Source organism: Pseudorasbora parva, chromosome 15, assembly GCF_024679245.1.
Source record: "Pseudorasbora parva isolate DD20220531a chromosome 15, ASM2467924v1, whole genome shotgun sequence".
Taxonomy (NCBI): Eukaryota; Metazoa; Chordata; class Actinopteri; order Cypriniformes; family Gobionidae; genus Pseudorasbora; species Pseudorasbora parva.
The window spans coordinates 35,719,309-35,745,354 of NC_090186.1; the positions used below are offsets into that span (position 1 = coordinate 35,719,309).

At 37.1% G+C, this 26,046-nt stretch overlaps 1 protein-coding gene across 3 annotated transcripts; it reads left to right on the forward strand.

Moving 5' to 3' along the window:
* The first annotated feature begins 166 nt into the window (after window positions 1-166).
* Window positions 167-24,740, forward strand: mpv17 (mitochondrial inner membrane protein MPV17). 3 transcript variants are annotated; one of them, XM_067417915.1, is made up of 8 exons: window positions 167-426; window positions 1,243-1,325; window positions 12,964-13,079; window positions 14,727-14,819; window positions 17,532-17,627; window positions 23,600-23,632; window positions 23,714-23,766; window positions 24,153-24,740. In XM_067417915.1, exons 2-8 carry the CDS (start codon window positions 1,253-1,255, stop codon window positions 24,181-24,183), a joined length of 495 nt encoding a protein of 164 aa, XP_067274016.1. In that variant the 5' UTR covers window positions 167-426; window positions 1,243-1,252; the 3' UTR covers window positions 24,184-24,740. The 3 variants fall into 3 exon arrangements, with proteins under 3 accessions (XP_067274016.1, XP_067274015.1, XP_067274013.1); XM_067417914.1 differs by having other exon boundaries at window positions 24,179-24,740; XM_067417912.1 differs by lacking the exon at window positions 24,153-24,740 and adding an exon at window positions 23,847-24,146.
* Window positions 24,741-26,046: the final 1,306 nt, after the last annotated feature.

Consider the following 26,046-nt stretch of genomic DNA (forward strand, 5'->3'; position numbering starts at 1 on the left):
TGTATTTTTGCTGTACATCATGATTTTTAGATTAATTGTTCTGATTTTTATTGTAATTCAAGAATTAAACTCTTCGTTTTAAAACGGGAACAAACCCATTTTAATTTCACTACTAGACTTTTATTTTGAAACATGTTCCGTTTTAATTTGCTTGCTTCACGCTGCACACTCAAGCATCACGCTCATAGATCACGCTATATTGATTGCTTTGGGTTAAAATGAATTGTCAAACACCCATCAAGTTGTCCTGAAGAAAGACATACAAACGATACTTAATCAAGAGTGTGGGGTTAAACTTCAGCTACATCTTTTGAAGTCACTTTCCGTCCTCTTTGAACTATCTTGAAATAGCATCAGTCATACCGCTTTAATTTCGGCATCGTCAACATCTCTGACACTCACTGTACAACAGTTTTTCGTGACAAGGTAGGACTACACTTCTGTCTAACATAAGCCTTCGTACCGGTTAAAACTGTCTGTACAAGAGTCATAAATTAAATGCAATTACAAAAGATTCGTTATAATGCATTTGAGGGAAGACTGTTGGACGAAATTTAATGACACATAGGAAAATACATATGTACAGTGGATGAGACATTCTTAGTTGTGTATGTAAAAGTAAGAAACAGATTTGTCCTTATCCGTATGTGTAAACTTTTTCTTTCTTGATGTATGACGCGTACTGCACGCGACATTTTTCAGCCAAAGCGCGCGTCTCGCGCATAGGTCTCACATCACTGTCGGAATGCACCGGGACTTCATTAAATCATTGATGCTCAAGGCAGATTATTAAGGTTGGGAACAGTGTAAATCCAGTTCTCGTGAAAAACTGTTCCAGGGGTTGGAGTAACATGAATATTCATGATTTGGCCCCTATTGTAGGCGTGTCCTTGAGTCAAGGCAAAAGAGTGGGACTTAAAATATTAGTGCACGCTCCTCCAATCGGAACTTGCATTCTTAGATTTCTTAATAATTAGACTTTTCTCTTTTTTCCCACTGTTCTTAATTTGCAGTTTTAACTGGACGCAAGCAATCGCTGCAAATCCTTTGGTAATAGAAATGATAAAATATTTGTCATTTTATAAATAAAAAAAATAAAAATATTTGTTTGAATATTTTTCTTCCAATAATTGAGACACTGACATTTATATTACACATCCTAATTTAGCTATTGCTCAAGTTAGTTATTCAGTGTTTCTGCAGCAGTTTTCATTAATTTCAGTGGTCTTGTGTTTATCTTAGACTTTGTCCCATGGCGGGTCTTTGGAGATCTTATCAGGGGCTGATAGCCAAACGTCCATGGACAGTGCAGATTATAACTGCTGGTAAGAGGCGCTGTATTCTTCCCTACAAACTCTCCAACTTTTATGTCCTGACCACTCTTTCTTTTTGCCCTGTATTTGATGTTCCCAATTTCCTTTTAGGTCAACTCTGTCTCAGATGCTATTGGTTAAATATTTACCCTTCCTATTAGCACTATCACTTCTAAACAGCAGGATTGTTTCTGAGCATCAATAATAGATCAGCCATATAAACAACAGAAACCCTTCCCTGCAACAGTCTGCTTCGCTGTTTGCTTGAACTTTGTCATTGTGGTTTTTACAGGGGGAAGTATAGATTAAAGTGATAGCACACCCAAAAATGAAAATTACCCCATCATTAACTCACTCTTAAGCCATCCTTGGTTTATATGACATTCTTCTTTCAGATGAATAAAATCAGACTTGTATTAAAAAATCTCCTGCTAATCCAAGCGTTATAATGGCAGCCAAAAATTTGAGGCCCAAAAAAAGTACATCCATCAATTATAAAAGTAATCCACACAGCTCCTTCTGAAGCAAATCGATAGGTTTGTGTAAGAAATAAATCCATATTTAAAACTTTATAAAGTAAATATATAGCTTCCACCAGACTGTCTTCTGTATTCAACTCAACAAAGAAGGTGTAACACCTCTCGCATAAATTGAATATGGAAGGCGGTCTGGGAAAACCTATATAATTTACTTTATAACATATTAAATATTAATATTTTTCTTACACACACGCATTGCTTCGATTTAGAAGACTTTTATTAACCTCCCAGAGCTGTGTGGTTTATTTTATAATGGATGGATTCAGTTTTTTGGGCTTCAAATTTTAGGCTGCCTTTACAATGCTAAGGATTAGCACGACGTTTTTTAATATAGCTCCGATTGTATTCGTCTGACAGAAGAATGTTGTATACACCTAGGATTAGTTGAGGGTGAGTAAATCATGGGCTGATTTTTGTTTTTAACTGTCCCTTTAAGGGGATGTTGGTTTGGTTATTTTAACTATTGTTTTTAATTTAAATGCTATTAAATTTAAATGTATTTATTAATTTTGATTTAATAAAAAAAAAGCCCCGTCACTGGTTATTATTATTATCATTTATATATATATATATACTGCTGCAATTACATTATTGTACCAGAAGATGGCAGAACAAAACAACATATTAATGGTTGAAGTCCAGGTTGTTCTGGAGACTTTCTTTTTGTCTGAATGTTGATTAAAGCATTTCAGATGATGAAATCAAACTTTCTTTGCCCTTTGTGATCTGAGTTGTACAATGGAAACATACTAATCTTTTCAGAACTCGAGTTCAGTTCAAAAAGGCTGTTTTTTTATATTGAAACCAAGCAATAGGGAAATGTCTTGTTCTGGAAGTCTTCTGAAATATTTGACATGCTTTTTTTCACGTAAGACTTATTAATAAATGCATTTTGTTTGAATAGTTCATTTGAAAACAGTCACTGTTTTTACAGTTCCCTTTTGGTGTCGCTGTAGTTCTGAAATCACACACTTCAGCTTTAATTTCATGTGTGATTAACTAATCAGACACGTTTGACAGGAATCTCTTCACCTCGTTTTAACAAAATGAGGGTAATGACAGTACATTTTATTGTTATTGAATGAGCATGTTTAAACAAGCTGTTGGGTGTACTGAGTCATTCCAACTGTAGCATTAGGATGAATTAGTGCTTGGCTGCCATTAACAACTTGGCCAAAATGCTTAAAATCACCAGTGGCCTCGTGTCGCAGCGCGATTGAGGATGCAAGTTTATGTAATCAAGATTACAGACATAAGCTATGATTCATCGCCTTTGTTTTCCACAACAGGGAGGGATCTAATATTTATAGAAACTTTAGCCCTATGGGTATAGGTTTAATATTAGACAGCAAGATGCTTTAAATGAGAGGGAAGCGGGGTTATTTCAAAATTAAATAATATCTGGATGTTTTCTCAGTCGAGTGCCCCAGCGCTTATTCACAGACCAAGGGACGTGATCTTACCTTCCAATAAATCGAATGCAATAAAACTTGGCATTCTCGGGCAAGGTGAAAGACATGAGTGAGATGGAAGTTCAAGGTTAAGTTTTCATGTTAAAATAGGCGTAGTTTTGTTCATAAGCCAGTTTAATGTACAGAGTGTATTTGTTGGTTGTTTGAGTCCCAACCAGCCCAACCAATGACATGAGTTTAGGGCGAGGTTATATATATATATATATGATTAAAATAATGTCAAATATTGTAAACTAATATTATTATTATTATAATATTAATACACAAATATTTAACATAAAATAATGTAAAATAATATAGGGGGCCTATTCTTTATATATAATCTCTTATGTGCACCAAAGCTGCATTTGTCTGATCAAAAATACAGTAAAACAGCAATACTGTGAATTATTAAAATAAGAAATTTATTATTTGTTTTCTATTTTAATATATTTCTGTGATGGCAAAGATGAATTGTCAGCAGTCTTCAGTCACTTTCTGTGAAATGATGAATTGATGTTCGCTTAGACTAGGGGTGTCCAAACTCTGTCCTGGAGGGCCACAATCCTGCAGAGTTTAGCTCCAACTTATCTTAACACACCTGCCTAGAAGTTTCTAGTATCCCTAAAAACACCTTGATTAGCTGGTTCAGGTTTGTTTAACTGGGGTTAAAGCTAAACTTTACAGGACAGTGGCCCTCCAGGATCAGGATTGGACACCCCTGACTTAGACTGAACTTAAAGGTAGGGTAGGTGATTTTCGGAGAGGCTAGCAATATCAAGTTAGCTTTGAAAACAAAAGGTCCCCTCCCTTCTGAGCGTCTCCAAAGTCACGTCTCCTTCAAAACACACAAACGCACACAGCAGGGACCAAAGCATCACGCAATAAATGCAAACAGGGGCCCTATTCTGAAGCGCATGGCGCAGGTGCACCTTTGCTAGTTTAATGATGGAAAAAACTGTCAGCACGCCAGGCGCATGGTCCAAAAGGGTTGTACCTTAGGCCAGTGTTTCCTAAACCTGTCCTGGAGGACCCCCAGTACTGCACATTTTGTATGTCTCCCTAATCAGACACACCCACTTTAGGTCTTGCTATCTCTACTAATGAGCTGATGAGTTGGATCAGGTGTGTCTAATGAGGGAAACATGCAAAATGTGCAGTGCTGGGGGTCCTCCAGGACAGGTTTAGGAACCACTGCCTTAGGCCATGTCCACACTAATACGTTTTCATTTGAAAACGTATATTATCTCTCCGTTTTGGCCTCCCGTCCACACTGAGACAGCGTTTTAAGTCAATGAAAACGTATCGTTTTGAAAACGCTCTCCAGAGCGGATAAATTTGAAAATGCCGTCTTCGCGTAGTAGTGTGGACTGTGAAAACGGAGGCTTTTTAATACGATGACGCATTTTTAGTCATGTGATGCAGTCATATGACCAGTTCAGCCAAGATGGGGAACGACATTGTACAGCAGTTGTTTTGGATGCTTTCTGTTTTGACAGCCTTGTTAAATATTAATGTCAGTTTGTACATACTGTTAAAAAACTCAGTGCCTTTTCTCGACATTGTCGCAAAATGAGTATATAAACGAGTTGAGGAAATGACGCAAGTCGAAGCGTCTTGGAAATGATAGTGTGGACGCGCAGCATTTTTAGATGAAAACTCCGTTTTTAAATTTATCCGGATTAGTGTAGACGTAGCCTTAGTCTCTTAATGAGTCATGGGTGTGTTTTGGGCATAACGTGCAATAAACCAATCAGAGTCTCATCTCCCATTCCCTTTAAAAGACTGTTGCACTTGCACCATGGCAGATCCGCTATTTACAAGGCAGTTTTTCCCAGCGGGAAGACTGAAAGCTTCTCCAGAGAGGAATCTTTTATTTTTAAAATGAAAATGTTTGTGTACTGCTGCGTGTGTAATAAACAGAGTGTATGCGTGTTGTGAATTACTAACGTGTCCTTTAAATAATACAAAAAACACGCCGTTTTCGTTTTCAGTTCTTCGAAATAGCAACACACCAACAATGTGCCTAAACACACTCATTTTCAGACCAGCGTGCCCGAGGACGAACAGATGGGCGTGGGAGCATTTGCCATTTAAACAACGTGGTGCTGGAAGTGAAAATAAGGAAACTGCATCGGGCTGAAACTAGCAAAAAACACTTGTCACGCCTGACGTTGCACTACCCCGGGTGTATGATAGGGCCTAGGGTGTGTGAGGGTATGTAAAAACATTAATTGGCCCTGTCCCAAATGGCAAACTTCATATGCACTTTCGGTCTTGTTGACTTACAATGGCTGTTGTATGCAAGTTTTCTTTAAATCCAATAGACTATACCCATTGTTTATTTGCCACTAGTGGCTCAGAAATTACACACTTCAGCTTTAACCGATGCACTTGGTTGAAGTGATAGATGGATTTATTTATAACAGGTACAGATGTGAAGAGGAAGAGATTAATGAGCGAATGAATAAATGAATGAATGGAGGGGATGAAGGCGCTACATTTCCGTTTTCAAGTCATTAGCAATGCATTAACCCCATAATCTGTGCTAAATGTAGAACCGAAAAAAATCAATGTCATCCAAAGAGGGCAAATCTGAGCGAATAGGGCTTGAATGTGTTTACTGTAGCCCAAGTAAGCCATGTCACACCGGTCTCATCAGCTAAATGGGTAGAGTTGCCGTAGCCTGCCGCTGGTCCCCGCGGAGAACGTGCAGGTCCCTGCCAAATTGATCACAGATAATTTCACTAAGCACAAGATGCGTCAATCAGGGCTGTTCTTCCTCTGAGACTCTCCCTCAAGGACAGACGGTGGGAAGTGTTGTGCTGACATCAGCATATTTCGAGATGCATTTAGCATAGATGAGTGCCATACTCCAGTTGGCACGAGGTACAGGCCAGATTGCACCTGAGTGTGTGGTAAATTGCATTTTATTTGGCACAGCGTAGTGGCAAACAACCGTGTTTATGTTTGTCTGGGGTCGTCGTCTTTGCTAATATAGATAAATGGACATTGTTTCCCTATGAAATTGCTGTTTTCTTGTTGTTTTTTGTAATCAGAGACTTGGAATGTTTTTTTCAAGCACCTGTTTGCATGTTGCAAAGATGAACGCAAATGAGAAACGGTCTTCCCAGGACAGGCTGTTCTTAACAGATGTTTTAAGAGTTTACTCTTCTGTGCTTCTCAATCTGTTAACGTCAAGTTCAACCAAGAAATGGAAAACATAAGTGTTTATTATCGCCTCACAACATGCTGTTAGCTCTCACTCAACCCCTGCCCTCCTGTCTGCCTGGTTCTCTCTACCATGATCAATAAGCCGGTGCTGTTTTGATAAGATGACCCAGTAAAAGCATGGCAAAGGTTTCTGGCTCTTTTCAGTCTGCTATACTGGATTATTAGTCTTTCCTTGACATTTTATGAAAAGGTTAGGTCACTTAAAAGGGGATACGTTGCCTCGCTGGGCTCTGTCGTTAAGGCAGAATGTCCTTTGTAAACCATGATATTTGGGCAAGTGTGAGGAAGCAGCTGTCCTCTAAATTTAAAGGCAGTTGCAATTTTTTTTTTATGTGTTGTTGCTCCATTTCTCCTCCCTGGCAGTTCTGTATTTGGCTGCAGAGTCATTTTTTTTAAAGGATCCTGCAATTTAGCCAGTCAAGGTGAAGCGTAATGAGTGTTTAGAAATCAGGGGGTATTGATGTGGAAACATTGTTGTCATTGTAAACAGCTTGAATTTTTATAGTTGTGTTTTCATTAGGCACACATCAATATAGAGAGAAATTCTGGAAGATTTATGTTTTGTATTTTTGTTATGGATGATAATCGAGATAATGGTCAATGGTTTATATAAAGGTCTGTTTTATTTCTTTAAAACAGTCCTAATGCTTTCAATAGCAGTCAAATAACTGATACCTTTATATATATAATATTATATATATATATATATATATATATATATATATATATATATATATATATATATATATATATATATATATATATATATATATATATAATATATAAAAAAAAAAATTCAAATATTCCTGAACATTTTTTATCATTGCCACTAAAATCCACTAAAATATGCAGTGTAACTGTTTATAACATTGATAATAGCTTGAAAATAGCAAATCAGGTGTCATCACAGGAATAAATTACGTTTGAATTATACTAAACAGTTATTTTAATATTCACAAAATTTAGCATAAGCGATAACAAATAACAAAGATAAGAATTCTTTGAATGCTATATAGGTTTAGGTATAGATAGTTTATTCCCTAGCATATTTTCCCTGTTTTTGCTGTTAGGTATTGTTAGTATTGGGGAAAATAATTGCCAATATTATCTGCTTCAAATAGCAGTCTAATACTAATGCCTATAATAATAAAAAACCTGTTATAATGGCTGTTGTATATCTTTTTTATATTATTTTCTTCAGATAGTGTCCTAATCCATAGGTGGACAGTTACTAAGTACATTTACTTGAGTACTGTACTTAAGTACACTTTTTGAGTATCTGTACTTTACTTATTATTTTTTCCTGGCAACTTATGACTTAAACTTCACTACATTTGAAAGACAAATATCATACTTTTTACTCCTCTACATTTCTATCAAGGTCGAAAGACATTTCTGTAGCAGCTTTGAAAGTCAGTGGATGATTTTTTAGTTTGGGTTTTTGCAGAAAGCCTTTCAGAAATCACTCTTGTAGGGTCACGTGAAGTTCAATAATTTCACAGTATTTTTTGAACATTGATTTATAGTTTATAACAAAATGGAAGAAAACGGATGTCAAAATGTTCATTTTGGCGAGTATTCACATAAACTAAGTTGATTATGTCTTAAGTGAAGGTAAACAGTTGGAGAATATCAGATGTGTATCAGTGTACTGGATCCGTGCATTCAGCCTTAAAGTGACAGCAGCTTTATACGTTTTGTAACTATTTAAATGAGCTTAAGTTAGTCATATGCTAGTATGTAAGATGGAGCATCACTGACTGGCTTAAACCAGCTTACTCTGGGCTTTCTGTGAACTCAGTGGTAATTCTGAAGAAGCAGTGTTAGTGTCACAAACCCACTGCTGGTACCATCAGTCCAGTGCCTGTGTACTCTTAGTCATGTCATAACACTGAGTCACGGTGTTTGCGGTGGAGCACAAGGCCGGTGCTTGTAAAATGCAATCGGACAGTCCAGCGTGTTTCTCTCACTGATCAGAAAAGGCATCGTCTGCTGTGTTTGTGTGGGGTTGAGTGAGAGCATGACACAGTCTTTCTGTTGGTGGATCACCCCGCTGTGCCCGTTAACAACCTTCTGGAGCGAGACCAGAGTTCCCAGCATCCTCCTCTCCAAGGCATTTCATCTCACACCGCCCTCCTGCAATGGCATGCTGTGTACAAAAGCGGCTTCTCTCCAGCTCGCCACGTTTTGAACAGTGACCTCACTTATCAGAGGTCGATCCACCTCATTTAGGTTCTATTGCATCAGAGTTTATTTTTATATACTTTTGCATACTTTACCTTTTTCATTCAGGTACTGTAATATTTATGTTTTATACAATTCAGTACTATGATATGCCTGTAGAATATAACTATAGTACATCATATGCCATGCCAGTAATTTAAATAGCAAGTAACTTTCAAAATAAATTTTACCCAAAGGGTTTTATATTGCGTTGTTACAATTTGTGTTAAAATTGATTATAAATCATTTTCAGTTAACAAAAATTGAAATTGTTTATGCTTTCAAAAATAATTTCATAAATATATTTTATTGATCAAATAGCTTATATTAACTAAATCGAATAAGTATTTGATGACCACCCTTTGCATTTAAAGGTGCAATGCGTAGTATTTATAAAGATCTATTGACAGTAATGCAATATAATATACATAACTATGTTTTTAGTGGTGTATAAATAATCTACTAACGGTACTATTGCTATTTTGAGGCAAATGAAACCGACTGCGCCATTGACCAACAAAAACCTGGTCTAAAGTCAATAGTGCAATATTTTTGTGTATTATTTAAAATGCACGTTAGTAATATGTGCCTATAGACGGGTGCACAACGTGTTTACACTGCTTATTGCACAATATCTATAATTATTAAAAATAAAAGGATTCCTCTTTGGAGAAGTGTTCAGTCTTTTCGCTTGCAAATTCCACCATGTAAATAGCGAATCCAATATGAGACTCAGCGTTTATTGAACATTACGCCCAAAACACACCCGTGACTAATTATGAGTCTGGACCGTTTTTTCCATCGTTATACTAGCAAACGTGGATTTGGACATCCTGAATGCACCTGAGGCATGCACTTCAGACCATGTGCTCAGATCAGTAAAATAGGGCCCTCAGTCTGTCGCCATTTTTTTCATGTAATCACAGACGGATTTGATGATGGTGACATCAGATCTCCGTGTGGAGCATACCGGCTGTTGTCAGACTCATTGTGCATACAAAAATCTCCCTGGTTTATTACAATGAATGTCAAAAGGAATGTTTGGAAATTGATAAACTGATGTTTCCTACTGACACATTACAGCGAAATATATAAATAACTGGCTAAACACTTTTTGTGAGTGTGAAAATACTAACGTGCCTTAGACCTTTGCACAGTACTGTGTAAATATATACAGTTATATTAGTTACGTTATATTAGTTGAACTGAATGGTCTCAGAGTCACGATCCACACGGGCATGTGTGGGGGGAAAGAACAGAATTCTCTTTTGTGATGGGTTCTATTGGTTTTGTTTCTTTTATTGAGGTTTGTATTCATTTTGGGTTTGCGATACATGTCAATATCCAGTGAGGTCTCAGTTTATGCACTCATGCATAATGCATGGCTCTGCAGACGATCGAAGAGTGTGTGAAGAGAAAGGAGACCTGTGACATTTCCAGGAGTTAGAGGGAAACAGCTCTGTCAATGTGATTGGCACACAGTGTGTGTGAAAATGGGGAGAATGTGATGAGCTGCTGTCTATCTTAAGCTTTCCATCACTCATATTCAACAGCTTTTGTTCATTCAGTGTTTCCTCATGGATGAATGGATGAACACACACACACACACACACAAACACACACACAGAGAGTAGTGGCCAGTGTCCGGAGGGGATATGTGCTTTTACACTTCAGGTTCAACCAAACAATCAAAATATGAAAAGTGTTATATTGGAAAAAAAGAATACAATAAACTTGATTAATGAAAAAATTATTTGACAAAACAGGCAAACTCCATAATAATTAAATGGGCATATAAATACATAAACTGGCAATGATATAATCAGATTTTTAAAATATTTTACTGGTCCTTTCTTCCTTTTGATTACAGCTGACTCACTAAACTTTATACATTCCATGCTTGACTCCATTTCAATTCCAAAATCTTCCCAAAGTTAAGCTTCAATGGAAGACCTGCATGATTTTTCACAATTTATGTTTACAGTTTCCCAAAGATTTACAATGACTTTAAGGTCAGGGGAGGGGACTAAAGAAGCCACTTGAAGATATCAAAATGCTAAGCTTTAACACTTTTAATGTGCTCAACTTTTTTGCACTCGCTGTGTGTTTGGGATTATTTTCATGTTGGAAAATACACATTTGCTCTCTCAACAGATCCTCCATACTTCATTGTGTTCAGAAGGATTTCTACTGGTTGATTTGCAACTTTGTAGATCTTTCCAACACCTGCTGCAGACATGCATCCTCAGTACCAATATGTTTCCCCTTGCTGTTTCACTTAAGGGTTATCTGACACTATGCATTCATTTGGTATTAAAACACTCCGTTTGAATTCTGCGAACATATCTGACACCATCCAATGCTAGGTTGTTCAATTTCAACTTCTCGGGTTGCAGAATTCAGAATTCAATCTTTCACATTCCAGACCTTATTTTCTTTGGCAAATGTTTTTTGCAGTAGATAAAACTAGTGGGTTCATTACTGGTACACAACCTCTCAATCCAGCCTTGGTTACAGTTTGAGATTAACTTTGGGTTGGAGGTCTTATTCAAGTCTTTAGAAGCTGTTATAAGGTGGTCAGAAAAGGCATTCAGGCAATTTTGTTTTATTTTGATATTTTTTATATTTTATTTATTTATTTATTTATTTATTTATTTATTTATTTATTTATTTATTTATTTATTTATTTATTTATTTATTTATTTTCATCTTCCAGCTCCTTCCGTCTGGCTATTTTCTATAAAACCTGCAAAGTAACAATACCGGCCACATAGTGATTTATTGAATTATAGGCTGGGAATAATGAGTGCAAGCTTGTCTGGTCAAAATTACACAATATGCTATACTCACTATACAATTTGGTATGTTTTATTGCGACATTACAAATGATACAATAAGAACGTAGAACACGTGAATAATGTGGGAAGAAGCTAATTTTCCTATAGGTTGGGCATCACTTTTGGCCAATACTGTGCTTGAGATGAATTTATGCATGCATCATAGTGCAAATGGACAGCACTAAAGACTGAAGGCTTTTCCAGTTGGTTTGTAATAGGAAAAGGGTTTGCAAATATACCTTGCGTCAGGACACATTGTGGAACCTTTGAAACATTTTGATTAATAAATGTGGGTTTGGTATTAGTTTCTAAGTTTGCAGTGGATTAAAATGTTTCCAAAGTGATTTCAGAAATATGTTTCGTGGCTTATCTGACTAATCGTGTTTTACAGGATAACATCTGTCCCTGCTATTAGGAAACAACCTCCTGTGGGGTTCCTAAGGGGGTCTCGATGCAACGTGAAATTTACAATATGACATTTAAAGGTCATTGTGGAGTGACTGGATGGATTCTTTGCGTCTTCGTTTTACTATAGTTATGATCTCGGTTAATTTGAGTTCTCTATGGTTATATTTATATATTTATTAATGAATAATTGTAGAAGAATAAATGTATGTAATCAAGTCACTACATGGTAGAAACCCATATACTTAATGAGCTAAAGATTATTAAAGATTGTAATATTATGTACGCTATTAAACAAAGAGTGTGGTTTGCAAGAAGTCTCTTATGCTCACCTAGGCTGCAGTAATATCTTGAAGTTTTTTTTTTTACAATTTAAATAATTGTTTTCTATTTTTATATAATTTTAAAATGAAGTGTATTACTGTGGTGGGAAGGCTTATTTTTGTTTAGCATCATTACTCCAGTGTCACATGATCCTTCAGAAATCAGTCTTATACGCAGATTTGTTGATCTTCAATGTTGAAAAAAGTTGTGTAATCCATTTTTTTTCTGGATTCTTTATTTCTTTGATTCTTTGAAAGTTCAAAAGAACAGCATTTATTTCAGATAAAAAATATTTTGTAACATTATTAATGCCTTTCTTTACTGTCACTCTATCAGTTGAATTAATGCATCTTTTTCTGAATCATAATGCTAATTTCTTTTTTACTGACCCTAAACTTGGTGTAAATGATAGGCTAAAGGTCAAAAAGTCAGGATTTATTATCCTTTACAACTTCTTTCTGTTATCATTTAGCCTCTCTTCTCTCAGTCGGTATGGAGTGAATGGGGCAGCAAAAATCTGAAAGAGTCTTTCCTGTCACTTCTCTTTGGCGTAATTACCTGAGTGCAGGCCTTCACGCTGGGCAGTGGGGGCAAACAGATGCCTGACTGGCACCCTCTCTTTCTCCCTCTCTTCCAGGCTCTCTAGTGGGTGTGGGTGATGTCATCTCCCAGCAGCTGATTGAGCGCCGTGGACTGGCCAATCACAGCGTGAAACGCACAGCCAAGATGATGAGCATTGGCTTCTTCTTCGTCGTAAGTCTCCTGTGATTCTGTTTCATTTGCATGTGTTTCTCTTGAGATCCTCCTGCTTTGCAACTGTAGATTGGTGTTATTTAAACATTAGACCACAAGAGTTTTAAAAGCCTTTCATGGGTATCATTCTCTGAAGGTAAATAAAATATTCTGACATACCAAAAATGTCCTTATTGTGATAAGGACCCACAGATACATTTTCCCCCTGGAAAGTTCAAAAGAAATAGGCATCTTTTGAAACAGCATAAATGTCTTTGCTTAATGTTAACACATTTAAAAGTAAAAAGTTGGGGGAAAAACTGAACAAAATGTACACTTGATCTTTTTTTTTTTGCTATAAATGTTAAATGATGGTATGACTGTTAAAGATTTAAAGCCATACTATCCTTGCAAACAAAAAAAGGAACGTTTTTTGTTTCATTCTCAAGCACTCAATGTTTCAAACTAGAATTAAAAACAACTTCCAGATGTAGTCAGATGAGATTTTTACGTTAAATAATAATACAATTTCACAAAGACAAAAAAATAATGATGACACATTTGTTTCAAAATGTCAGTTGTGTTATGGCCATATTGTAATAATGTATTGTGTAGGGAGTCATTTGTTGGAACAGGTAATGGAGCTGCATAACTGCACACAGTGATTGACATATTGAGCATCCTGCTCTTCCCTTCCCCTCTCTCTCTCTCTCTCTCTCTCTCTCTCTCTCTCTCTCTCTCTCTCTCTCCTCTTACACTCTCTCTCACTCACACACACACACACACATACACACACACACACACACACACACAGCATTAATGCACTTGTTCTGTTCAAATGACTTGAGGATAATCTGCAAATGGCCTGTATGATTCAAAGCTTTTACAAGTCTGAGCCTTTTAAACATCAGACCTCAGTTGTTATTATTAGTGCAGTAAGAACTGCTGTTCGAATATAAGTGTGAACCATAGGTCAGAACTTAAGGTAAAACTTGTCCTGCATCTCCTGAAATGAAATCTGTGAAAGATTTTCTGTCCATTGACTGTAATTATATTGCATTTGTCATGGGCTTATTTTCTGTTGCCATTTTATGGTTGTAGGCTCTGTTCTTATTGCCAGATCCACCAAATTACGCACAAGCTTAGCATTAATCATTTTATGTGTCATATGGCGTCCTTTGTTTTGCTAAAAGGACAGGAAAGAATGCAGAAAGATAGCGTACAGCTGTTATATTCTCACTGGGCATAAAAAAAAAGCGCACAGATGTTTGTTAAAGACGCCCATATGCATAATTTAGCATTGATGGGTGATTTTACATCAATGCTGCTGAACCACAAATTATAATTGCATTAAAAGAGAGATTTACCGAAGAATTCAGTTGTCACCGTTGACTGAAACACCCCCGGTAGACGCTGTTTGACACATTTATTGATCAGTTTGCTAATCAGGCCCAGACTGAAACCACACTGGGAAATAAAAAAGTAAGCTCATTAATTCACAGAGGATTGGAGCTAATTACAGCCCGCTGTTTTCGTAATCACGTCATAAACAAATGAAACCACTGGCACGGTCTCAATGTTCTAAGCTTGTGTTCATGATTGTTTACTGACGTGTTTGAATTTTTTAATGTGCTACACATATTTAATGAAGTTTTCTGTGTTTTGAAGGGTCCAGTGGTCGGTGGATGGTACAAGGTGCTGGACAAATTTGTTACTGGTGGTACTAAGAGTGCAGCTCTGAAGAAAATGCTAGCTGACCAGGTGAGCAATGTTTTGCATGTGTGTAAGATCTAAATGGTATTAATATCTTGGGTATTAATAAACATTTGTGGCAGACATAACTAGACAACAACAACCGATTATTTACCACACCGATCGGGCATAACATTATGAAAGGTGACACTGTTTATCTCCATCACGGCACCTGTTAGTAGGTGGGATATATTAGGCAGCAAGTGAACATTTTGTCCTCAAAGTTGATGTATTAGAAGCAGGCAAAATGGGCAAGGGTAAGGCATAAAGCTTAACTGTGATGGTGACTTGGTCAGAGCATCTCCAAAACAGCTTCTCGTGTGGGGTGTTCCCGGTCTGCAGTGGTCAATATCGATCAAAAGTGGTCCAAAGAAGTGGGCCAAGACTCATTAATGCACGTAGGGAGAGAAGGCTGGCCTGTGTGGTCTGATCAAACAGACGAGCTCCTGTAGCTCAAATTGCTCAAGAAGTTAATGCTAGTTCTGATAAAAAAGTGTCAGAATACACAGTGCATCGCAGTTTGTTGTGTATGGTGCTGCATAGCTACACACCAGTCAGAGTGCCTATGCTGACCCCTGTCCGCTGCCGAAAGCGCCAACAGTGGGCATGCGACGTGAGCATCAGAACTGGACCACGGAGCAATGGAAGAAGGTGGCCTGGTCTGATGAATCACGTTTTCTTTACATCACGTGGATGGCTAGGTGCCTGAGGAACACACGGCAGCAGGGATGCACTTTTTTTTAAATCAATTTACATGTACAATAACGGCATAAATACTGTGTATATATAAAGTACCGGTCGATTTCTGAAGGATCGTGTGACATTGAAGAGTGGAGTAATGAAAATTCAGCTTTATCATCTTGGAATAAACTATATTTTAAAGTTTATTAAAATAGAAAACCATTATTTTAAATTGTAATAATATTTCACAATATTACAGTTTTTTTCTTCTGTATTTATGATCAAATAAAAGCAGTCTTAATGAGCATGTTTCCACATTCACACGGTACTGTAGAAATAATTTATTTGAAAGTGTTTTGTAATATATTATTATTAATATTAACAATAATAAAATATATAATACTTTTAAATGAGAGGTTCAGCAATTTCCATAACATTGTTGATGCTCATTCAGATGATCTGCAGTCATATATGACATGTCATTCCCCCATTTATTAATAATAAAATTAACACAGCAGACCAAAAGTAAAACAGATCTCCACATTCAGTATGTTACAAATTGTCTTTCCTCTCTTAGTTATAAATAGACCCGTGGAAAGTTGTCCTCAGAGCTGACTGTTGTGTCTCTTTTGGGGAGTCTGCAAACACATGTGAAGTGCTTAGGAGCTGCTATTTATTTTAAGATTTATTATAAGAGCTGCTTCGTGCTTTATCCCTTTTGGGTATCCCATCTGAGCTCTCCCTTCATGCATGTCAAGTAATCCATCCCCTGATAGGCAGTCAAACAAATGAGTGTTTGCATAAGTCATTGTTTACATGATTGGTGGAATGAATGTACAGGATGAAGCGGACAAAGGCACGCAAGACAGGCCCTCTCCCCATCACCGGATTACACCCAAACAACAGCGCTTACAACGCCAGCTTGCTCTCCCACATTTATTCAGAAAAGAGATTCTAGGGCTATTTTTAGAGACCCACTTTCTAAATTTCTAAAAGCCCATATGGCCAGCGAGAAGTTGTGTGTGTGTTTTTTTCCGTCTCTGGATATTAAATTGTGTTTTCTTGATGGTCTTACACTGGCTGCATAAACCTAAAAAAGTAAAAGATGTTTTTCAAAAAAGATCCTCAGATGTTGAAGTCATTTGGTTTATCAATTAGCTATCAGCCAAAGATTTCAACAGACAGTAGCAGGAAATGCCAGCATGTTCAATAGCTTATATCTATAAGCAAGTGTGAAAAATGTAATGTCGCTTCCAAATAAAATGTAGTACAATCACCATTTCAAATTATAACGTATTAGTGCACAATTACCATTGCACACCTGTAACTAATAGGTAGGTGCGTAGGACGAAGGATACCCAGATTCCAAAAATCTCAATAAACAAACAAAAGGAAATCCCACACACTAAAAATACTTGCAATAAATCAGAAACTTTTTATTAGCAACATTTCGGTCTCACGATATATGCATTTCGGACCGATATATATATGCCTGCTGACGGTCATGAGACCGAAACGTTGCTAATAAAAAGTTTCTGATTGTTGCAAGTATTTTTAGTGTGTGGGATTTCCTTTTGTTTGTTTATTGAAATTATAACATATAAAACATTGTGGAATTTATACCAAAGGTCAAAGGAAAAGCAAATGGGCTGGTTTTAGTCTTTTAGACTGGTTTAGAGTTTGACACATTTTTGGTGATCATTTCTGTCACACATCTACTTGGGATGTCCTTTGGAGACCACACATGAAGGTATTCCTGTGATCTAGTGTGCTAATAATAAATGGATTCATCAGTCTGTCATTGTCTCCTTGATAGCTTTCAACAAGTACATGCATATTTCATCAGATGTAAAAATTTGCGCCAGTAGTCTATAAATTAACAATTAGGCTGGATTAACGGTATAATGGTATTTGTTATGAACACTGAACTTGATTAAATATACATTTATGTGTCATGAACAAGAAGGTTTCCATTAACTTGATGGGAAAGGTGTTAAATTAGGTGCTCTCTGATCTAATCAGGTCTTTGCATATCCACAGGTGGCCTTTGCTCCGTGTTTCTTGGGTGCTTTCCTGGGAATATCTGGAGCACTCAATGGACTGACTGTGGAGGAGAATGTGGTCAAACTCAAGAGGGTCAGTTTTCATCACAAGCCTGGATTAAACATTAGCATTGTGACAGCACAGATGACTAGTGTTATTCAAAGATGAGTGCTTTTAGCTGAACCTGGAGTCAAAAAAATGTTTTTGATACACTGGAATGTTATCCAAAAATGATAATGATAATTTAGCGTTGTATTGGAATAACTAAAATGAATACATTTTATTTTAAATAATAAAATGTTATTACAAAATAATACTTTAAAAAATATCAGCATTTATATTAAACATATTAATTAAATTAACTTAAATTAATTAAAAATAATACAAATAAAATATAAACTTTCAAAGTTTCAAATTTCAATATTTTATTCAGAATACAACATAGATGACATAATAAAAGTTTAAACAGAAAGTTGGGACGAGGCCATGTTTACCACTGTGTGGCATCCCCTCTTCTTTTTATAACAGTCTGCAAACGTCTGGGGACTGAGGAGACAAGTTTAGGAATAGGAATGTTGTCCCATTCTTGTCTAATACAGGCTTCTAGTTGCTCAACGGTCTAAAGTCTTCTTTGTTGCATCTTCCTCTTAATGATGCACCAAATGTTTTCTACTGATTAAAGAGCTTGACTACAGTAGAGTGCGGATCGGGACGCATTTTTCTGTCCGAGCCCGGCCCGCGTCCGACAGAGCAGTAACCGAACCCGACCCGAGCAGACAGGCATTAAAATATTTATGTACGAGCCCGACAGTTAAAATCTTTTTTTTTTCCTCATAATGGATTATTTTACAGTACTTAAAATTTAAATAGTTAAAAAAAAAATATATTTATGATTTCTGGATGTCTCTTACAGTGGACACGCACCTACAATGACAAATTTAGACCCCTCCATGATTTCTAAGTGGGAGAACTTGCAAAATAGCAGGGTGTTCAGGGTGTTATTTTCCTCACTGTATCTCCTAAACTCCACACATATTTTCAGGTGTAATATAGTTCCTCACTGACAGTGTAAATATATTCCAACTCCATTGGCAGTCCTGAAAGTCTACTCTCTGTCCTGTGATCCTTATATTGGCACGGTACAATTCGAGATTATTTCTCCTGATGAAGGGACGGAGGGCTGGACGGAGGAGTGACTCATGGGCTAGGAACAACGGTTGACGCAGCAATTGATAATCATCTATTATTTATGTAGGAAAGGTGGCGGAGTTAAAATGAGACTGAAAGGTCAGTCACCTAAATGCCAGAAAAGACAGAAAGCTAATGATAAATGCGCTCATTAACCCAAACAGCCAATGTGAGCTGAAAGCCAATCACTAACTTTAGTGATGCTGCTCTGTGAATCGACTTAAGGAATATCCCTCCGATCCATTAAAACGCGATTTGTACTTGCTAGGTATTAGTAGGACTGTCTCTGATGCTGATTTAACCCATGGTTTGTTGTGGACGGTGTTTGTCTTTGTTTATAATGACTATAGGTCAGGCAATTCTGTGATAGAAGAGTGAGAAGATGGCGGTTGAGACGCAGCTCGCTGAAGTGCCCTTTAAACAGAAGCAAGCGGCAGTCATTATGTGCTTGTTTAGTGGTTAAGGTCCTGGTTGAGTAATGGAAAGGTCACTGGTTTGATCTGAGGTTGGATTGGACAGTTGATGTGTGAGCTGGTGTTCTGATGCTGTCCCAGGCACTTAACCCAGAGGGGGTCTCCAGGGACCCCTCCTTCAGTTAGTCAACCCAGCGTCGCTTTAGCTCAGATCAGCTGATAAATGAAAAGAATCATGAACCTGATCTGGATTTTTCACTGGGTGATGCTGATGCCGTTATGTAAAGCAGGGGTTTTCAAACGGGGGTCCTCCAGAAGGTTCTAAATTATCTAAAATTTCAGATAATTAAAAGACAAAGCAAAAATGGATTAAGTCTACCGAACAGTCTAACTGTTTAATTTCTAAACGTTTCTCTCCTTGTTTGCCATACACATACGTGTCAGAAGTGTGTGTGCTCTGTGTGTTTCCAGTGAGTTTGTCTCACTGTAGTCCCTTTATCTCGCTCACTGTGTTCTTAATGTGAGCTGCTCGCACATCTTTTGGGAAAGTCATTATTCATTAAAGTGTTCTTCTTCAGGTTTATATGTATAGCCAATTTAAAACTGGAAAAAATATGTTTTATTTATAATGTCACACTTACTATTTATCAGTTTAACAGTTTAAATGTTTTATCATACATAAATATCTCTGTTATTAAGGGAGTCCCTCATGACGGATCATCATATTTGGGGCTCCTTGGCATCATACAGTTTGAAAAACTAAAGACCAGTATCATCTCCTCTCCTCTCCTCTCCCTTTTTCTTTTGCCTTCCTTTCTTTCTTTCTTTGCATCCTCCCTCCTTTTTAATCTTTTTCTTTCCTTCTTTCTTTCTTTCTTTCTTTCTTTCTTTCTTTCTTTCTTTCTTTCTTTCTTTCTTTCTTTCCGCCTTTTTAATCTTCCTTCTTTCCTTCCTTCCTCCCTTCCTTTCTTCCTTCCTTCCTTTCTTTCTCCCTCCTTTTTAATATTCCTTCCTTCCTTCCTCCTTTTTAATCTTTTTTCCTTCATTCCTTCCCTCCTTCCTTCCTTAATTCCTTCCTCCTTTTTAATCTTTTTTCCTTCATTCCTTCCCTCCTTCCTTCCTTAATTCCTTCCTCCTTTTTAGTATTTTTTCCTTCCTTCCTCCCTAATTCCTTCCTCCTTTTTAATATTGTTCCTTTATTTCTTGTATTATTTTTCCTTCCTTCCTTCCTTCCTTCCTTCCTTCCTTCCTTCCTTCCTTCCTTCCTTCCTTCCTTCCTTCCTTCCTTACTTACTTACTTAAATTATGACTAAAATATTTGTCCTGGCTATATGATTTAAGAACAAACCAGGCACTGTTAATATAATTAATATTTATTGTATAATTACTTGTAATAACATATTAATCATTTTAATGTAATGGTTTTTCAGTTTCTTTTTAAAGGTAAAGTGTGTAATTTCTGTGCCAGTATTGGCACCACATTAAACTGCAAAAAATTGCACACTTCATTCTTATGAAAAGACTGAATGTAAGTCCTTTAAATATAACAATTTTATATAATTATATAAATTAAATATTTAATTAAATACATTTCTTATGCACTTCAAATCTTAATTCAATCAACTTTGGCAAAGACCTACAACTGCTAAAACAATTAATGTTGCCTACATAATCTGTGAAGTCAGGCTAAATGCCATCTCCCCGCTGACTACTTTCTCTAACTTTACCAGATGACACCAACTGCAGCATCATCATCAAGTGTGAGTCTAGAGAGTCGTGCAGCGTTTGATGTTGTTATATTGAAAGGTTAAGTGTGCATTAGCTCGCGGAAAAAAAACTAGATTAGAACAGAAAACTCATCCACTCGTTATTGTTCTCATCATGAGATGTCTGACGCTTTATAACCTGGTGCTATAATAGATCAACGTCATACTGAAGTGACAAGACCACCGCACATTCAAGTCTTCAGGGTTGTTCTGAACCTCTGGTTTGATCATTGTTAACAGTTGCTTACAGCTTTCTGCTTGTGGCCAGTTTCCAAGGTGTTCAGGATTTGGCTGGTCTCTGATGTTGCTCACTTCTGAAGATGAAGAATATTAGCCTCCCTGTTGAGTTCTCTGTCTTTGTGTGTTCAAAACGGTCCAAAAAAAATGAAAAGCTCTCTCTGTTCCTCAGGGGCTAAATTCCTGTGACGTCAAATTCAGTGGGAACAATATAATGACGCCTCAGCCCCGCGGTAGTTTCACCCCAGGTGGCCGGCGCCTTGTTCGTTCTTAATTAGAAACTGTTAAGGCAAAGAGTACAAACAGAAAGAGCACAAGTTTCTAACACAGGCTTCTTTTACACACTCGGTCTCACTAAGATGACCTTTCAAAAGATGACACTAGCAGAGGAAAGGGCCCTCGTGTTCCAGATGACTTTTTATATGCCGGGGATAGGAGGGTGTTGACTTGCAGTTGATGCAGAGTTGTGGAGCTTTTACACTTTAAGGGAATCTTAGTGGCGACCCTTAGGCTGGGTTTAGGAACCAGCGTCTTTAGTCATACCATGAGGACAGAGAACAAGGAAAAAAATGAAGAAAAACGTGCATGCACTCTGTTGCATATGGCCAGCTGCAGACCAATCAGAGTGCCTATGATGACCCCTGTACACTGTCAAAAGGGCCTACAAGGGGCACATAGAAGGTGGCCTGGTCCGATGATTTCCATTTTCTTTTTCATCATGTGAACGGCCGTGTATGTGTGTGTCTACCTGTGAAAGTGATTACACCAGGATGCACTGTGCGACGACGATAGGCTGGTGGAGGGAGTGTGATGCTCTGGGCAATGCTCTGCTGGGGAACCCTGGGACCAGCCATTCTTGTGCACCTATACATTGTACACAGCCCAGGTACACCCCTTCATCAATGGTGTTCCCTGATGGAAGTGGCCTCTTTCAGCAGGATAACGCACACTGCACACATTGTTCAGAAATGGTTTGTGGAACATGATGAAAATGTTGCTCTGGCCTCCAAATTCCCCAGATCTCAATCCAATGGAGCATCTGCGGGTCGTGCTGGATCAACAAGTTTGATCCACGCGACCTACAGGACCTGAAGGATCTGCTGCAAACGTTTTGTTGCCGTATACCACAGGACAACTTCAGTGGTCTTTAGAGCCCATGCCTCGGTGGGTCGGCGCTGTTTTGGCATCAATGGGAGGGACAATAATATATTAGTAGTGATGCCAGTAACTTAGTTACTTAGTAACGCGTCACTCTAATCGGACTACTTTTTTCCAGTAACAAGTAATCTAACACGTTACTATTTCCATACCAGTAATCAGATTAAAGTAATTTATCACAAGTCACTGTGAGTTACTATTTTAGTCATTGTCATTAGTAGAAAATTAAAAAAGATATATTTTTGCTTTCCTCTTGCATCTCGGGGAGAGTATTTTTTATTTCAATAAATATTTTTTAATTTCAGCTTAAAATGTCAGGAGATACATTGTTGACATTACTGTTAAAAATGCACTTCCAATAAAGTGAGTGTTGGCAAAAACGGTTGTCATTTCTATATTGAGGCCGCAGTGGTGTTGTCGGCAACTGCTGAATGTAACTAATAAAGTAACTTGTAATCTTATTTAGTTACTTTTAAAATCAAGTAATCTGTAAAGTAACTGTTACTTTTTAAATGAGTAATCAGTAATCAGATTACTTTTTCAAAGTAACTGGCAACACTGCACATTGGGTCATAATGTTTTGGCTCATCAGGGGCAGGCCGAATACTATTTAAATGTTATTGTGTATTCACTGCTGTTCTAGTAGTTTCCTTTGACAAATCTGTAAAAGCAGCTGCCATGGTTCTGATCGGATCTTTGCAACAGCATGATTCATTTTAATTACATGAAAATTGATATTAATCAAAAATTGGTATTAAGGTTCTTGCTTATGCCTGAAGAAATGTCAATTTGCTCAAAACATTGCAGGGAATATTAGACGGGAACAAGCAGCCGGGTCAGAAACGCTTCATATATTTCATTATATTAAATTCTAAGCCTAGTTATGATCCTTTGCCTGAAAATAATTCATTAAAACTAATAACCCCAGTTTTCTCAAAGAATGTGTGTGTGGTCTGCCACTGTGTGTCGTGGGCGGTTGCTAGAGCATTGCTCTGGTTGTTAAGATGTTCAAAGTGTCTTTTAGTATGACACTGTGGTGTTGGATAAGTGTTTTTACCTACTGACCCAAGTCAAAAGTGCCAATGACGTTTATGATGCCCTGATAATCTGCTCCTTCCTTTAATAGAATTTTGTTTTATTCAATTTTATCGCCCAGTAAGTAACTTTAATTTATCGTCCCACCAAAGTTGAATACTTCAAGTTTAGGGGTGGTTTGCATCCTTAACCTGAAGTATGAGGAATTATAATAAATAGCGTTTTTTTCATATCATATATTTACTCTGCATTTTCCATATCCCAATAGGACTACACGGATGCCTTGATCTCCAATTACTATGTAAGTGGTGTACTTGACACTCCTTTTTTCTTCTTCAATAAATTCTGTTCTGTTTAATACAACGTGTTTTTATTTCTCCAGCTTTGGCCTGCGGTGCAGATTGCCAATTTTTATTTCATCCCTCTCCACCACAGGTAAAGTTCTGTTTTGAAATACAACCCTTTTAGCCTCAAAAGTCAAGTGATCGTTGATAATGATAATTCGCCCATTGCAACAGGGCACTAATCCAGCAGTGCTGGGGAAAGAAAGAAAGAACGGATGGGACGGGAAAGTGCAGCATGTCATTATGCATTATGAAAGGACATTAAAGGGAAGGAAGCCGGGAAACTTTAATTATGCACTTATTTTTAGTGGGAAATGTGTCAAATATTTGTGTGTGTGCATTGTTTGATCTTTCTCTTTCTGGCACCTGAATTTCCCCAATGGGGTTAACAACTAGAGTCAGCTGGTCTGTTTCACCTGGATTTGTATTATTTTTTTATATGCATCACATTCATAACACATATGATTTCTACTACAGGGATTGTTCATGCTGGTGTTTTTCAGATTAGCGGTTGTTCAGATCGTGGCTGTTGCCTGGAACTCTTACCTCTCCTGGAAAGCCAATAAGATGTAAAGAGATGTTCCAGATCTTCAACTACCTCGCACACGGAACTTTTTTTTTGCTAGGAGTTTTTTTTTAACAGTTTAACAAATAAATATAATAACACTCATCTAGTTTACATAGTGCCATAAAGCTTACAGGTGTAGTTTACACTGCAAAGGTCAAAGTAGACAACAATGTAATTCATACCTCTGACTTTTTATTAAAATGATATAATGCTGTTGAAATATTTGTTATTATAGATTATGTAAAGAATGTACATTGATTCTATACAGTTGATTTGTCTATTTTACCAAAGTTTTGATGGTGAATTATGCTTTATCGAAGGTACAAGCAATAATACTAGCAGGGCTGTCTGTGTTTTAAAAATGTGACTCCAGTCATTTTTTGTCTTCATGTGAAGTTACAGATGTGACGACTTCTACTGAGGCATTTAGTAGCATGCTATGCATAATGTGTATAAAATGCATATTTTACAAATCTGCATAAAAAGCATCACTCATACCCTGAATTTCTTTGATTTCTTTTTTAACTGACAAATTCAGACAGCAAATGCAAAAGTTTCTTTTCCCCCCTTCAATTTATCTAGATCTGAACCTTGTTAACCCATTATTAACTCATCCTCACGTCATGTACTTTAAGGTGTTTATGAATTCTGGTGGAAATTGTGTTTTAGATGGTCCATATTTCAAAGGAAACAGCTGACACTGAAAACTTGGCCTGATTTGACTGTTTTCCTAGCACAATGTTGAGCTAATAGACCCTGTTCTTTGCTGTCCTTGCCAATAGGATGTAGGGCGGCTGTTCCTCAGCTTGACTGCAATTCACAGCTTCAGTCTGCAGATCAGATTTTTGAGTGGACGAAGCTGTCACTGGATAACTAGTGTATCTGCCAATTGTCACCCTTCCAAGTACATTAAATCACATTAAGAAATATATTGGCTGTATTATTCGTCCGTTCGCACTGATCAGGAAGGCAAAGCCATGTTTAGGAATTTCCTTAGAGAGCGTGTCAGGCTTATGTAATAAAAAAATATCTGTGTCCAGTTAATGCTGCGTCACTGGGGAATTGACGGCTAGCCAGAAACAATACTCAACAGTGACTAAACCTCCGCATCTGGCTGTTGAACAACATTTTCTCAGATACGCTTTAAAACGTTCTATTTTACAGTCACAAAGTGTTTTAATTCATGACCATGTGGTGTATTTTTACACTACTGAATGTCAGTATTATCATATAGAGCTTAACTTGATTATGTAGTGAAGTTCTCAAATCTAGGTTACTTATACTGGGAATTTGGCTCGGACTGTAACTCTAGAAAGCTTGTTTTAACAATGTGCTTCTAAATTTTCATAAAATTGTGTGCTGTTTGATAAATGAATAATGTAGTAGTCAACAATTTTCTATGTGTACTTACAGCAATGTAACGCATTGCAATGTAAGATGTGAAATATAAAAAATATCTAAATAATATCTATCATTATTGTGGCGGATAGATAGATAGATAGATAGATAGATAGATAGATGGATGGATGGATGGATGGATGGATGGATGGATGGATGGATGGATGGATGGATGGATGGATGGATGGATGGATAGATAGATAGATAGATAGATAGATAGATAGATAGATAGATAGATAGATAGATAGATAGATAGATAGATAGATAGATAGATAGATAGATAGATAGATAGATAGATAGATAGATAGATAGATAGATAGTCACCCAATATAGAAATATGCAAAGAAATGGTTTTATTGTAATATAAATGACCCAACGAGGTCTGGCTGCGTACTGAAGGATTTC

Coding starts and splice junctions, on each gene's coding strand:
- mpv17 (XM_067417912.1), top strand. CDS start 1,253: ATGGCGGGTCTTTGGAGATCTTATCAGGGGCTGATAGCCAAACGTCCA. Junction 1,326..12,963: donor AGTGCAGATTATAACTGCTG/GTAAGAGGCGCT, acceptor CCTCTCTTCCAG/GCTCTCTAGTGGGTGTGGGT. Junction 17,628..23,599: donor ATGTGGTCAAACTCAAGAGG/GTCAGTTTTCAT, acceptor ATATCCCAATAG/GACTACACGGATGCCTTGAT.